At 44.2% G+C, this 14,757-nt stretch overlaps 1 protein-coding gene across 1 annotated transcript in view; it reads right to left on the bottom strand.

Moving 5' to 3' along the window:
* Positions 1-14,757, bottom strand: part of MBTPS1 (membrane bound transcription factor peptidase, site 1) — a 37,559-nt gene that overhangs the window by 17,833 nt on the left and 4,969 nt on the right. The window contains 10 exon segments of the mRNA XM_060254452.1: positions 1,104-1,248; positions 2,029-2,190; positions 3,819-3,970; positions 7,334-7,436; positions 7,742-7,809; positions 8,377-8,493; positions 9,600-9,709; positions 10,299-10,409; positions 11,639-11,842; positions 13,343-13,600. Coding sequence (XP_060110435.1) covers positions 1,104-1,248; positions 2,029-2,190; positions 3,819-3,970; positions 7,334-7,436; positions 7,742-7,809; positions 8,377-8,493; positions 9,600-9,709; positions 10,299-10,409; positions 11,639-11,842; positions 13,343-13,600 — 1,430 coding nt within the window.

Raw genomic sequence — 14,757 nt, 5'->3', positions numbered from 1 at the left:
TCTGGTTTTCAAGGGAAGTGAGATTCTGGATTTGTCTTGATGAGCAGACACCTACCCATCCCAATGATGTAGCAGAAGCTTTTGATAGTTCCCGCAATTTGAGAAACAATTTGCATTGTGTTCTAAGAAGTTCCTGTTTGACAAACATACCCATGAACATGTGAATCCGATTCCTTATAAGGAATCAGACCTTCCATCCCTGAAGGTCAATCTCATCTATTCATGCTGGCAACGACTGTCCAAAGTCTCACGTTGAGTCTACCTTTTTTAAACTGAAGAGGCTGGGGATTGAACTTGGATCTTTGACAAGCCAATGAGGTGCTTTACCACTAAGCCATGGCCCCCTCCCCAAAGCTACAGCCCCTTCCTCCTAGGCCAGAAGAAATAGTGTGGTTCTTCAAACACCAGTTACATTAAAATGACAGTGTAATATAGCTTCTTTTAACAAACTGAGATACTTTCAATATCAAATAAAACTACGTAATAGCAAAGGCTTTGTGAATTATTCTGTCATAAATGCAAAAGTTAATGCTCTCCCCATTTAAAAACACGAGACCAGTTGTTAGTTTGCTGTTTTGCTCACCGGAACACTGAACCACAGATGCTTTAGAAAACCAAGATAACCCACTTATGTGTTTGCTGGAATTATTTTTAGTGGGAATTACTGAACTGGTGCCACTTGATCTTTGGCCTACACTGCAACGGGGGGGGGGGGGGGGGGTGCGGAATTTCAAGACCCTTAATGTTATCTTAGAAATGCAGACACAGGGAACACAGCAATGTGTTGACCTGATTAGGAATGCTAATGCAATATTTTGACAGATCCATCTTCATGAGAATAAAATACATTACAATGTGTGTAACAGAAAATATAAAACAAAGCCAAAAGGGTCCCAAAAGTCAGAGAAAATACTGCCCCCCAAGCAATTTTAAAATATTGATTATCTATGTTTATATCAACATAAATAATGGCACTGTGCTGACCCCTGTTCTCTATAGTTCTCTGAAGGGCACTGGTATGGTAGCCTCAATGAAGACATACAGGTTCCTGAGTGGTAGCTGCCCTCCAGGTTTAGCTGCACCATGATGCTCTCAGGTCCTACCTTGTCTACGATCCTTCCAGTGACTCCCATTCCATTAAGGATGGTAACGTTCACAATAGTTGGCATGCCTCCGTAATAGATCGGCTGAGAACAATAAGGCCACATATACGGACATTCTGTCAAGTCGACATAGCTTGGACTTAGACTGAACAGACAAAGAAAACAAATATGTTTTAAAAAGCAGAAAATACAAATTACACCTGCCTCCATACTCCCCAGGGAATCTCAGGGTGTAAAAATCAAGATTAAATTTGAAAAAAACACAGTGAACATTCAGCAGTACTCATATCAAGTTAACGTGGTAGGAAATAATATCACAGGTGGGGGGGGGGAAGGGTAAAATTGTTCAGAACTGGAACAGCCAATTGGCAGACCCTTCTGCCCCCACCCACTGCAGACAATTTTACAGGGTTCTCTGCTGACTCTACCGAAATTTAATCAAAGGGCAGCTGAAAGTTCTTCAGTAGTTTCACTTGCATCTAAAGTTTTGTATACCCAGCCTATTGTAAGTAATACTCCAACAGGCTGGAATCCTCCCTCTGCCGTGGAAACCTACTGGTGACCTTGAGCCAGTTCTCTCTCAGCCTAAACTACCAGTGCTGTTGTGTGGGTAGGAATGGAAGAAAAGGGTGGGAAGAAAAACACGCTAAATAAAAATAACTGAAGCAAATCTTCCTTTGTAACACTGCAGTTATGGTAGCTTCTCATACTGCCTTGCAGAGGCAGGTTTGATTGCCTGTTCGCTTTATCCTTCTCTGTGCAAAGAGAAACCTTTGTTCAACAAAACTCCAGTGTAAAAAAAAGTTCAGAAATGGAGGAAGAAAAAAACCCAGAAGCTAATATAGGTCTGTAGAAGGCTGGGCTAAAGAAATCTTTCAGAGAAAGTCAAACCATAGCAAAGATTGACAGATTACTAAGTGCTCACCTGGCCTGGGGTTTATAACTGTTGAGAATCTGGTAAGCCCTGAGGAGATCCAGTTTGCCATGGCCTTGCTCAAACATGTTGACTCCAGGAAGCCGGCGTGCTGATGCAATCAGAGCCTGTTTCATACTAGCTGGATTTACCATTTCGCGCTTCTGAACTGTGCTAAAAATGATAAACACTTGGCACATTACACTATCCAACAGGTGATGTACCAAAGTAACACAGTTAAAATGATAAACTTAATTGATCACTGAAAATCTAAGCAGGATAGCTGTGAGTTGAGGTGAATACTGCAGACATTTGTATAGGCCAGATACCAGAAGTGCTTAAAAGAGCATGCAGAAACATCTGACTTTATTCTGACCACCTCATTTCATGTATGTGCCCATTTTTATTTCTTCTGATATCCACCGGGGTCAGAGTGTCTGCTTAACAATCTGATCCTGTGTTTGTTTACTCAGAAGTAAATCCCACCAACTCTGATGGTACTTATGTGGTCAAATCCATTCCTAAAATGTTTAGACAAGAAAATATTTTGCCCCGTAAAATATCACAGCCGTTCTCTAAAACTAAGAGCCTTTTACAGGGCAATAAATTGGCTAGTCTGAATTACAACAATGTAACAACAAATGGCATCCGACAGCATGAAATGGTAAAAATAACAGCCAAGGGGGTGAACATTTCAAAAACTATTGTCATTGACAGTGAAAGATGGTCCTCCGGAGAGCCAGTCTGGTGTAGTGGCTAAGTGTGCAGACTCTTATCTGGGAGAATTGGGTTTGATTCCCCACTCCTCCACTTGCACCTGCTGGAATGGCCTTGGGTCAGCCATAGCTCCAGCAGAGGTTGTCCTTGAAAGGGCACCTGCTGTGAGAGTCCTCTCAGCCCCACCCACATCACAGGGTGTCTGTTGTGGGGGAGGAAGATAAAGGAGATTGTGAGCCACTCCTGAGACTCTGAGCTTCAGAGTGGAGGGCAGGATATAAATCCAATATCATCATCATGTCTAAGATCCCATGAATTCAAGTGTTAAATCAACAAGAGCTCACTGGGCCAATTAAACTTTTTTATACCTTAAGTATCATTTGAGGAAAAAATGGGATGGCTACTGCACTTTGTGCATGAATCTTGGTGCTAATGCATGAGATACTACTGGACAAGAAACTGCCAGTTCAAATCTTATCTCAAGCACAGATTCTTTCCCCTCCCTGTGCATTACAGGGATGCCACAGCCATGCCTTACGGAGCTATTCTAGGGATTATGGCGACTGTGTATTGAAGAGTGCTTTGAACGCTCAATGAAGGGCCAAGCATTTCCACTCTTCGCAAACTCAGCTTCCCTTGACATCTGGAACTCCTTCCTGCAGTTACAAAACCAGTTTGTCCCAAGGCTGTGGTTAAAATGATGTCAAGCTGCAGCTGACATGGCAACCCCACAGGATTTTCAAGGCAAAAGATGTACAAAAGATGCCATTGCCTGCCTTTGCATAACAACCCTGGACTTCTTTGGTGGTCTCCCATCCAAATACTAACCAGGGCTGACCCTCAGGGCTTTTATAGTAGCAGGAACACCTTTGCATATTAGGCCACACTCCCCTGATGTAGCCAATCCTCCAAGAGCTTATAGCAGGCCCTGAAAGCTCTTGGAGGATTGGCTACATCAGGGGTGTGCAGCCTAATATGCAAAGGTGTTCCTGCTACAAAAAAAGCCCTGCTGATCCTGCTTAGCTTTTGAGATATGAGATCAGGCTGGGTCATTAATAAAAGCAAGTGTAAATTGAGCCACCTACCTTACTAGCAGAGTGACAGCACCTGCCACGACTGGGGAGGCCACGCTGGTCCCAGAGAGGGAGCGGCACCCACCTTTCATGCCAGACCCTCTCACTCCAGAGCCATAGGTGACTATATCTGGCTTGACTCGACCGTAGCCTCCGGGCAATTCCTTGGGAGGGAAACAGAAGGAAACACAGCATGGGTGACTCCACTGGCATCGCGGCCTCCATTCAGACAAGAACTTCTTGGCCTTTAAAACCACCCAACCGTTGCCTAGTACTCTTAATGCCCACAGCTATAGGCCAGAAGCACTCTCAGTTTGCCATCAAAAAGCAGTAGGGTAATATCTTGGCACTGGAGGATGAAAATTGTCCCAGCACATCAATTCATTACTGCTGGTGTATCAACATGGGTAAAATTCATTCAAGCAAGATGAATAACAATAGGGGTAGAGGAAAGTTGTTACAATGCAGATGGATAGACTGCGATATGGCAAAAGTCTAGCACCATAATATTTCTTTGTTTTTTTCATTTGTACCCTGTATTGCTCCCCACAGGGACCCAAAGGAGCTTACATCGTTCACCTGTCCTCATTCCATCCTCACAACCAACCTGTGAGGTGTGTAAAATGTTAAATGCCATCATGTTGCAACTGATTTAGGGCAACCCTGCAGGGTTTTCAAGGCAAGAGGCATTCAGAGGTGGTTTGCCATCGCCTGCCTCTGCAGAGCAACCCTGGACTTCCTTGGTCATCTCCCATCCAAATACTAACCAGGGCTGACCCTGCTTAGCTTCTGAGATCTGATGACCTGTGCTAGCCTGAGCCATCCAGGTCTGGGCCTTGTGAAGTCAGTTAGGGTAAAAGAGAGTGACTGGCTCAGCTAATGTCCATGGCAGATGAGAGATTCAACCCAGAGTTTTCCAGATCCTAGTCCAGTGATGGCTAACCTTTTCAGCTTGGTGTGTCGAAAATCGGGAAAAAGTGTAGTCTTCCTCGGGTCGCGTGTCACTTCACCGTGTCACTTCAAGAAATATCAATAATTTGATGATATTTGCAGCCTAGGTCAGACTAGGGTTGCCAAGTCCAATTCAAGAAATATCTGGGGGCTTTGGGGGCAGAGCCAGGAGACTTTGGGGGTGGAGCCAGGAGACATTGGGGTGGAGCCAGGAACAAGGGTGTGACAAGCATAACTGAACTCCAAGGGAGTTCTGGCCATCACATTTAAAGGGACAGCACACCTTTTAAAATGCCTTTCTTCCATAGGAAATAATGAAGGATAGGGGCACCATCTTTTGGGGCTCATAGAATTGGACCCCCTGGTCCAATCGTTTTGAAACTTGGGGGGGTATTTTGGGGAAAGGGGGATCCCCTGCCCCCACCTGGGGATTGGTAACCCTGCGGGAAAGGGTGTATCTTTTTTTCTTCCCGCCTTTTCTCCTCCAGCGCTTGCCAAGGGAAGCCAAGGGGGGCGACCCAATGCTCCCCTCCCCTTGCTCTTTTGCAACCCACACACAGCCCCCATCGCCCACCCCCTTCCTCCTCTTCCAAGCTGAAAAGGGCAGCTTGTCCTTTAAATCTGAAACCCCGCCTCCGGCAGGCGGCCATGAGAAAGAGCGAGAGAGCAAAGTGAGAAAGATCATGTTGGTTGCAAAAAAAAAAACCAGGACCGGGTGGAGGAGGAGGAGGAGGGGGGGGCAGCCCCACAACAGGCCCAAGAGCGACGCCCCCTCGGGCATTGCACCCCACACACACTGCTGCAATGCCATCTCTGCCTCCCCCCCCCCCCCAGCCGCTCCATGCAAACAAACGGAAAAAAACACGCCTGCCTTGCTCCTGCATTTGCAAAGCCCCGGCATTGCAAAGGCGCGACCCGCCGAGGAGGGCACTTCTTCCCCCCCCGCCTCTTTTTTTGCAATGCTCTTTTTTTCTTTCTTGCTGTACCCACCTATTTCCTCAGGCCCCGGGGAGGGTGGGAAAAGGGGGTTGCAAAGCTCGGCCCTGTTGCGAGGAGGAGGAGGCGCGTTTGGCTGCCTCTGCTTTGGGTGGGGGACAGGTTGCGCCAGGAGGCTGTCTCCTCCCACCCCCAGGTCAAGGCGAGGCGCTGGCAGCGTCGGCCAACCTTCCCTCCCACCCCCACCCCCGGCCTGGAGCCCGGGAAAGAGGCAGCGGCCCGCTGCGCTGCTGCCGCCTCTTCTCGCCTTCACCTTAGCAGCTGCTGCTCCTCCGAGACGGGCTCAGCAGCCTCCGAAGGACTCGCGGCTCGCCACGCTCCTTGGTTTCCGGTGTGTCAGCCAAATTGCCTCGCGTGTCACCAGTGACACGCGTGTCATAGGTTCGCCATCATGGTCCTAGTCTAATGATTCTAATCTAAGCACTACATCATACCAGAGCTCTGTATTTATAGCTGTATTAGGAACGCAGTTGTGGCTGGCTCGGCATAGGGGGTGTGGCCTAATATGCAAATGACCCTGTTGTTTTTTCCTACAAAAAGCCCTGTGTGAAACAATGGTGACATCAGGGTGTGTGGCCTGATATGCAAATCAGTTACTGCTGGTCTTTTCCTGCAAAGAAAGCTCTGTGCATTAGTAACATAAAGCACCCCAAATGGGTATATAGCTGTATCCACTCATTTGGAATCTCGCAATGGGATCAGCAGAGATAAGAAGCAAGCTTTGTCCCCACCCCAGCAGTATCCTCCTTTGTGGGAGAACTGAAAGGTTCATGAGTACTTTTCCCCATAGGAATGACCCAGCATGCAATGCTACACTTGGAATGTTGTTCTGCCAAGAACAAAAGTTGCCCTTCAGCACTGCCAACTGTACAGGGATTCCATAGCAGAAAGGGGGAGAGAAACTGGTCTCTGTATCGAGGGCCCACAGACTTGCTTGGCCTCTAGACTTCCTTGGAAGCCTTCTTGTCCTAATGCTGGCATTTTGCTAGCCATGAATAATGGGTCCTAGCATGATTACAAAGTGCTCTTAATTCGTATTTTCCCAATTTGCAGAAATGGCTTATTTCTAATCCATATTGTCCCAAAGGTTCTGGGCTGATAAGCGGAGAAGGGAAACCAACAGAACAATATGTCACAAAAAAAAAAGGTTTCCCCAGCCTTTCCCAACTTAACCCTGAGTCCTAAAGACAGGTAGGTCTCACTGTTTTTACTGAAGAGGAAGATGGGGTGGGGGGGAGGGGGTTGTTTCTCCTAGGTCTGCCATCAAGAAAATAGTTCTGTACACTTTTAAGTTTTATGTAAAACATTTTTAGGGGGATTGTCTTGTATTCAGTGTCCCCTTCCTTTACAGTAAATATACTGTGATGCTTACAACAAGATGCAGCCGCTGGTCTTAGTTCCTAAAAAAATCCGCTCATTAACTGATGTAGCTGTGTGAAGCTCATCTCACCACTGAACGACTCCAAGCATCACCTAAACTGCATATGCCTACAATACTGGATTTTTTTTTGTTTGTTTGGCATGAAGACACACTTTAAAGAAGAAGAAGGGGAAGGAGGAGAATTTGTAAAGATGCTAACCCAAGTGGTCATTCCCCTGGATGAAAACCGTGCTATATTGTCTTCAAAGTCAATGCCACCAACTCCAATTACATCCATTTGGTCAGCAGGGTTGTTGAGAGTTCTGAAACAAGAGAACACACCCAGTGAGAGAATCCAGATTAATGACTACTTCAAAAGAAACAGGCTTGTGAAATAAAATAATAAAATAGATACAAGAGTTCCTCCCCCTTGCAAAAAAGGCTGCAATGCTATGGAGTTTCTGGGGAGAAAGACCAGATGAAAATAATGTGGGAGAAAGGGCAACCTTACCAAGGTCATTCTACAAGTAAAAGACAAAACAACATTTCAGAAGGGAAAAATAATCATTTGTTTTCTGGGAGTAACTGCGAAAGAACAGTCCTTAGACAACATTGTCAAAGTGCTTACCCATATAATGGGCCATCGTTTCCAATAGCAGAGACCATTATAACATTGTTTGCTGTCAGCTCCCAAACCTATAAAATTTAAAAATGACAGTTTTTGAAACATTGTACGTTAGTCATAAGCACAGAAAAGGAGCTTTTTAATGCCCTTCAAACCACTGCCACCAAGTGCCACAGTTGCAGAACACCCACTCGGATTAGTCTGATTTAGTTAGTCTGCACTGCAGGGTGCTTGATGAGCAGCCACTGCAGGAAATGCCAAGTCAGGTTTTCATGCTATCTCAATTCTATTGTCTATTCCACAAGCTACCTTGCATTTTGGGGGAAGGTGTGGTAAAAAAATTTAAAATAAAAAGTGACAGCCTCTGTACGATCTGGCAAACAGGTATGTCATGTAAACAGTGCTTAATGTTTAAACTTTAAAGCATTGTTTTAGAGTGTTTAAAGCAATTCACATTATCTCGGCCTCCTTATAACAACCCTTCAAAGTGGGTCAGCTTTATTCAACCCATATGTGGGACTCAGGCTACAGCTTGTCAAGTTCTTCCAGGATCACAACTGAGCTCAGTGTTCATCTATTACTTCAGAAATAAAGATGCTGCTGCCTAAATGGTTTCTCTATTCCCTCTTCATACAAACCTTGTCAACAAAAGGATGATCCATGAAGTCTGGGCCCCCAATACTGAGGTTTAAGACATCTATTTTCTTTAAGATGGCATAATTAAAGGCATCCAGAAACCAAGACGTATATGACACCTAATTATGAAAGAAAAGCATTTAATCACTAATAATAAGCAATGTTAAGGAAGCAACTTTTTAATGGTTTGAAATGCCATAACCTCTGCAAGATCAGGTTTTGCTAGATATTGAGAAAGGCACATAACTCCAAATAAAAAGGAGTGGTTGGAAAAAAACCAAAGAAATGTGTAGACTAACTTCTATGTTGCATGGTAAAAAGTTAAGCAAGTTTGATAAATGGAATTCTGACTAGCATGGTGAAATCAATTTAATATTGACTAGATTATTTATTTATATAATTGGAGATGAATTTGTAAAACTTTATATTTGCTACACAAAAATTTTATTAGGGAAAAAAAAGACATAAAAAACCAGACCCTGCATCTACCCCGACTGAATGGTCAAATAAGCTATTCCACAGAGCAATTCTTATTGAATCTTCTCTTCATCCATTAGTTTTAAAATGCAATTTCATTTTAAAATGGAAAACATAAGCTTTACACTATAAACTTTTTTTTAAGGGACAGAACTGCGGCAGACAGAAAATAGGTTATTCACTTCAACACTGCTCCCAAGTAACATGGACAGTGCCTCCAGCATGATTTTAACATCATGACAACTTTGCAAGTTCAGTTAGGCTGAATGACAGTAAGTTCCATATAATCCAATTAGCTTCATGCCCAGAGCGAGAATCTGAATCCAGATCTCTCCAACACTAGTCAGGTACTCCACATATTTGCTTGAATACAGTCAACTGAACATTGCAGAATGGAAATAGAATTTTTTTTTAATGTAGAACTTCAGTCAAGGCTGCTTACAATAACATAAATAACGCATTTAACATAGAACAGATGAACCCCAAAAGTGTCACCCAGAGAAAAGGCAAAATACAAGCTCGAATGTACAAAGCACAATCCTATGCAGAGTTACTCCAAATGAAGTCTAGTAGGCTTCATCTGGAAGAGTTCTGAAAAGGGCTGGGCTGTCAAGTCTTCAGATTCAATCCTCACCCCTTCAATGAACAGCAGCTTACAGCAGCTAGAACAAGAGGCCAATTCTCAGCCTTCAGCGAACTGAACAGCATGTTTAATAACACGACACTGCAGTCAGTTTATGGAGCTTACCTGGTTATTAGTGAAAACTCGAAATATGTGGAGTTCCGAATCTGGTGCAAACCCTTGGCACTCTCTCATGCTAGCTATCACACCTGCTACAAAAGTCCCATGGCCCAGGCCTGTTGAATGGAAGTGGCAGGTGAAATATGACTCAAAATGTTCTGCGGTCACTGTCACTGTGATTTAATACTCTTAACAATAACCTGAGTGCACAAACATCCTCGCACTGATGATTCAGACAATTCAAAGAAACCTTGCTACATCTTGGCAAAAAAAATTGTGAGACTTGACAGCATAAAATAAATTACTAAATTAATTAAATAATCCCCACTGATGAAAAGAAGACAGAACTCAAAATGTAAGAAAATGAACTGCTATAATTTTGAAGCAGAAATGTAACTCTTGGGTACCCATCAGCTGGCTGGTCTCTCTCTTTCTCTCTCCCTCTTCAGAACACAAGTGCACAGGCCTGAGTTAGGAGGTGATGCAAACTGAGAAATTTCTTTCACTGCAATATCAAATTACAGTGAAATAAATCTGGACCTAACCACGCTCAATGAGCCAAAGGTGGTTTCTCAAGGGGTCTCAAGACTAGGCAGGACTAGACTGCCTGCTGGAGGGATCCAACATTCCAGCAATGGCTCAAACATCTACAACTGCAGAATGGGGACGTTTGATAAGCTTTATTTCAAGAACAGTCAAATTCACCATCGTCCAAGGTCCTCTCATTCGTCCAGTTGGTTCTCTCTTTTACATTCTTGAAGTGCGGATGTTTCTCACTCAGTCCAGTGTCAAATACAGCTACTCGTACTCCAGCTCCTATTTGCAGAGATAAGGAGTTATGAAGTTATATCCAAGTAAGAGACGTTTCTTCAAAATCTTTCAAAAGTTTATTATGCATATGCCAACTGGACATGAGGAGATAATGCAACACATATCAAATGCTCTTCTCAGCTGTACAGCAATGCACAGCTTATTAAATTTGTTTTATTATACAGAATTTGAACCCTTCCTTTCTGCCCTCATTAGTGCCACAAAGGCAGCTAACAAATTAAAAAGATACATAATGCAATCACATTAACTTCCCCTGCCAAAAATCCTTAAAACCAAAGCTACAAAAACATAAAACAACATTTGGCAGGAAGCAGGGATTACTGAGGGAATGCTGAACACAACATAAAATCTTCATCTGCTGGTGGCAGATGACAATGGAAAGGGACAGAGAAGTCTCCCTGGGGAGAGAATCCAGAGTTCTGGTGCCACAACTAAGAAGGCCCTTCCCCAAGGTGCCACCCACCTAATCTCAGAAGGCAGGGACACTCAAAGTGGGGCCTCCAAAGATGACTGCAGTAGTTGGGTAGGTTTGTGCAAATAAAAAGGAATGAAGTATATAATCTCATCACTCTAAAAAAAAACCAACATCCCTGTCATGAGAACAATTTAATAGGTTCTGCCTTGAGGAATTTGCTTCCTGTTGCAAATAAAAACAGACCACTGAAGTTTGTCTTTCCGCAACAAGTTATAATGATACTGAAAAGAATGTCAATGTTTATACAGCAAAAGATCAATGTAATACAATGGGAAAAAAGACTTCTTTGGCTTTTTTATTGATGTGGCTTTCCCATGTGGCATATTAAAACACTGGGCTGCTTTACAATTAGCTCCTCCTTACAGAATCTGTATGCATACCTAAACAATAAATTTATAGTAGTTTTATACCAATTCAACCATCGTACCTTCCCCAAAGAACTCCAGGAATTCTCACTCAGAGAGGGTACTATGATTGATTCCTAACCCAGCCTTACCGACTATGATTTCTTTTAATACCAGTTAAAGTCTCTGATGTAGGTATGCTTTAAGATTCTGCAGGAATGCAGACTCCTGTGGTATGCATTCTGCTACCATATGGGATCACTATCCACAGGCTAGCCATCCCTGTAACATAATGGTGGGGAAGCTACTTCCACTAAACTGTGCAGCAATCCTATCAGCTTTACATTCCAATCCTTATGAATACCATCCACAGCTTGTGACCAGACAAGAAATACCTGTAAAACCCATTTGCCAGAGCACGTCCGCCTGAAGCGTCTGAGCCACTTGTCGAGGTATAGCTCTCAGCAAACGCCTGCTCGAGTGCCTGCCAGTTGCATGCCAAAATCCGGAGCCCAGTGACAAACTCGCTCTTCTGAGAGGACGAGAGGACTGCCATTTTTGGGTCCATCGGGTTTCATTACAGGGAAACGCTGGATCAGCTATGCATTTTGAGAGTTGTAGAAAGGATTAAAAAAAAAAGATCAAAGAGCCCTTAGATCTATACCCTATACAACAAAGCCACTTCCCTACACTGTCACACTCTAATGCAGGGGTGTCAAACTTATTTGTTATGAGGGACGGACCTGACATAAATGAGACCTTGTTGGGCCGGGCCATGTGTCGTAAAATGTAATGCAGTGGAAAACAATCAAAGGGTTTAGAGGCGCTCTACTTAACATGAATGATATTTATGCCATGACTATAATGTACGTATATCATTGTAAGTATTTGTTGTTGAGTGTGTATTTGATTGTTGGTTTTGGTTGAAAAATTAATAAAAAATTTAAAGTTTTAAAAAAAAAAGATATAAACTTTATAAAGGACACAGAAAAACACAATTAAAGGTTTTTTTTAACTTAAAATAAAACATGTTTAAAACATTAGCACTCGTTGGTCTTAAAGGTGCTTTCCAGAGAACTGTGCAAAGGAAGTTCTGGCTCTTTTCTTCCCTTCCCAGGGAACCAGAAGGGGGAGGAGCCTCAGCCAATGGAAGGAAGAAAGGCTTGACTCAGTAGCTCTGTGTGATTGAGAGGGTCTGGCAAAGCAAGCTCTCCCTCCCTACCTTCCTCCCCAAGGGAGGAGCCTCAGCCAATGGAGAAAATAGGGGCTTTGCTTTGTAGCTCCTGTGCAATTGAGCAATCCTGGCAAAACAAGCTGTGATGCAGAAGCAGTAAAGAGAGGGACAAGGAAGCAGATGACAGCCAGTTGCTTGGGGGCCTGATAGGAGCCCTTTGGAGGCCTGATTGGGCCCTCTGGCCACATGTTTGACACCCCTGCTTTAATGTGACCCCAAAAAGAAACCAAAATGAGATATGAACCATTGACTGGCCTCCAGTGATGCTGCTGCAGCCCATGGAGTACCCTGCCCCAGAGCTAAAGATGGTGCATGGGTCAGCAGTCTCAGGGCCATCCAAGACTTTTGCTTTGCTGCCAGGATTTTTGCCTTGCTGCTGAGGGTGCTGCCACTGGGACAGGCCCACTGGGACCAGAGGCAGGGGGAGGACCATGTAGCAGGGCCCCTACCCACCACCCAGGTCTGCATGGCTGAAGGTGGTCCCATCAATGGAGCCGGCAGAGGCCTAGCCTGGGAACATGCTCAAGAGAACCCTGACTCTCTGGGCTCAGAGAGAGGCTGGGATAAGGGCTGGCCTTGGGACAGCCATACCCAACAATGACTGCAGCAAGCCTGACTCTGCCAGTTAGCTAGAATGGGCCTGGGAGAGGCCTAGACAGACTCAGCAAGCTGAAGTCCTACCCCTGTCAATTTCCCTGCATAGCCAATGGTGCTGGGAGGGCTGCAGGAGGAGGGGGGGAGGCAGATGTCAAGCCAGTGAGCAGAAAGGGATAGCCCTAGCCAACATGCCTTGGGGTCTGTCTGAGGCAGCTTACTTTCAGTATACTTGAGTGAGCAAAGGGCTTCTTTACTTTTTCTAACTTACTTTCTGTGTACTTGAGTGAGCGAAAGACTTTTCTTTGGGGGGTAACTCGTTTGATGTTGGGATGGTCTTCCAGTGTCCGCACGCCATCTTTCTGTTTCTCATTGATCTGGATCACCTCAAAATCACTTGGGTAGTCACTGGCTGGGTTGTTCCGGGGCACGATACTCCAATTCTCAATGTCGCTGTTCTTCAGAGCCCAGGAAATAAATTTGCTTCTCGCCTGGGCTGAAAAGTAGCCATTGAATGCCACAATGTATTCTGGAAAGAAATGGCCACACATTAAGACAAGGCACTGGAAATAGAAATAGCAAGCACTATCTCAGAGAGAAGGATGGATAATGACCAAGTCTCCTTTCAAAATTAAAGCAAATTAAAGAAGGATCCTTGTGAATTATTATCCCAAGGCAAAGGCATTAACCAAGCATTAACATCATGATGCAAACATAACATTAGCTGGCATTTAGGGATTCTGATCTCAAAGAAAGCTCAGGACTATCTCTGGAGACAATTTTAGCTGGGGTAGTCAAAATGCCAAATTTGAATACAGAGGATGGAGGAAATCTGCAACAGGGAACAAAGCACAGCCTGTTCCCAACCCTGGTTAATGGTATATCTAAAGGCCCAAGAGAACAGACTTCCTCGGAAGGTGGTGGGCTCTCCTTTCTTGGAGGTTTTTAAACAGGCTAGATGGCCATTCGACACCAATGAAGATCCTGTGAATTTAGGGGAAGGTATTTGTGAGTTTCCTGCATACCTTAGGGACTGCCTTTCCCCATATATGCCCCAGTGAGCACTTGGGTCCGGATCGCAAAATCTGCTGGTAGTCCCCAGTGTCAAGGAAGTGAGGCTTCAGTCAACTAGAGCCAGGGCCTTTTCCACAGCTGCACCTAGCTGGTAGAATAAGTTTCCAGAGGACGTTAGGGCCCTGCGAGAGCTCCCACAGTTCCGCAGGGCCTGTAAAACGGCACTCTTCCACCTTGCTTTTCCATAAGGATAACTTGCAGCAACAGACTAGGCCCATAAACTGGAATTTAACATCATTCTGGACTTCCCACCACGCTATGGCGATCTGGGGTCCTATGGCACATCTAACACGGACAACTAAAACTTAAATTGCACGATAAATCATAGAACTAGCATCCATTGGTATATTGTTTTAACTGATATTTTAATATTGTTTTATGCTTTGTCTTATGCTTTATGTATTATCAATGTTTTTATTTTGTTTGTCATTTCAACCCTAACCTGTGAGCCGCCCTGAGCCTGCCTTCAGTGGGGAGGGCGGGATATAAATAAAATAAAAATAAATTGTGCAGGGGGTTGAACTAGATGACCCTGGAGATCCCTTCCAACTCTATGATTCTATGAAATAAGACAACTCAAGTTTTGAAAGAAGCACAATATACAATATACAT

This window comes from Heteronotia binoei, chromosome 14, assembly GCF_032191835.1.
Source record: "Heteronotia binoei isolate CCM8104 ecotype False Entrance Well chromosome 14, APGP_CSIRO_Hbin_v1, whole genome shotgun sequence".
Lineage (NCBI taxonomy): Eukaryota > Metazoa > Chordata > Lepidosauria > Squamata > Gekkonidae > Heteronotia > Heteronotia binoei.
Note: the sequence above shows the minus strand (reverse complement) of the source record. Positions and strands in the feature narration are given on the sequence as shown.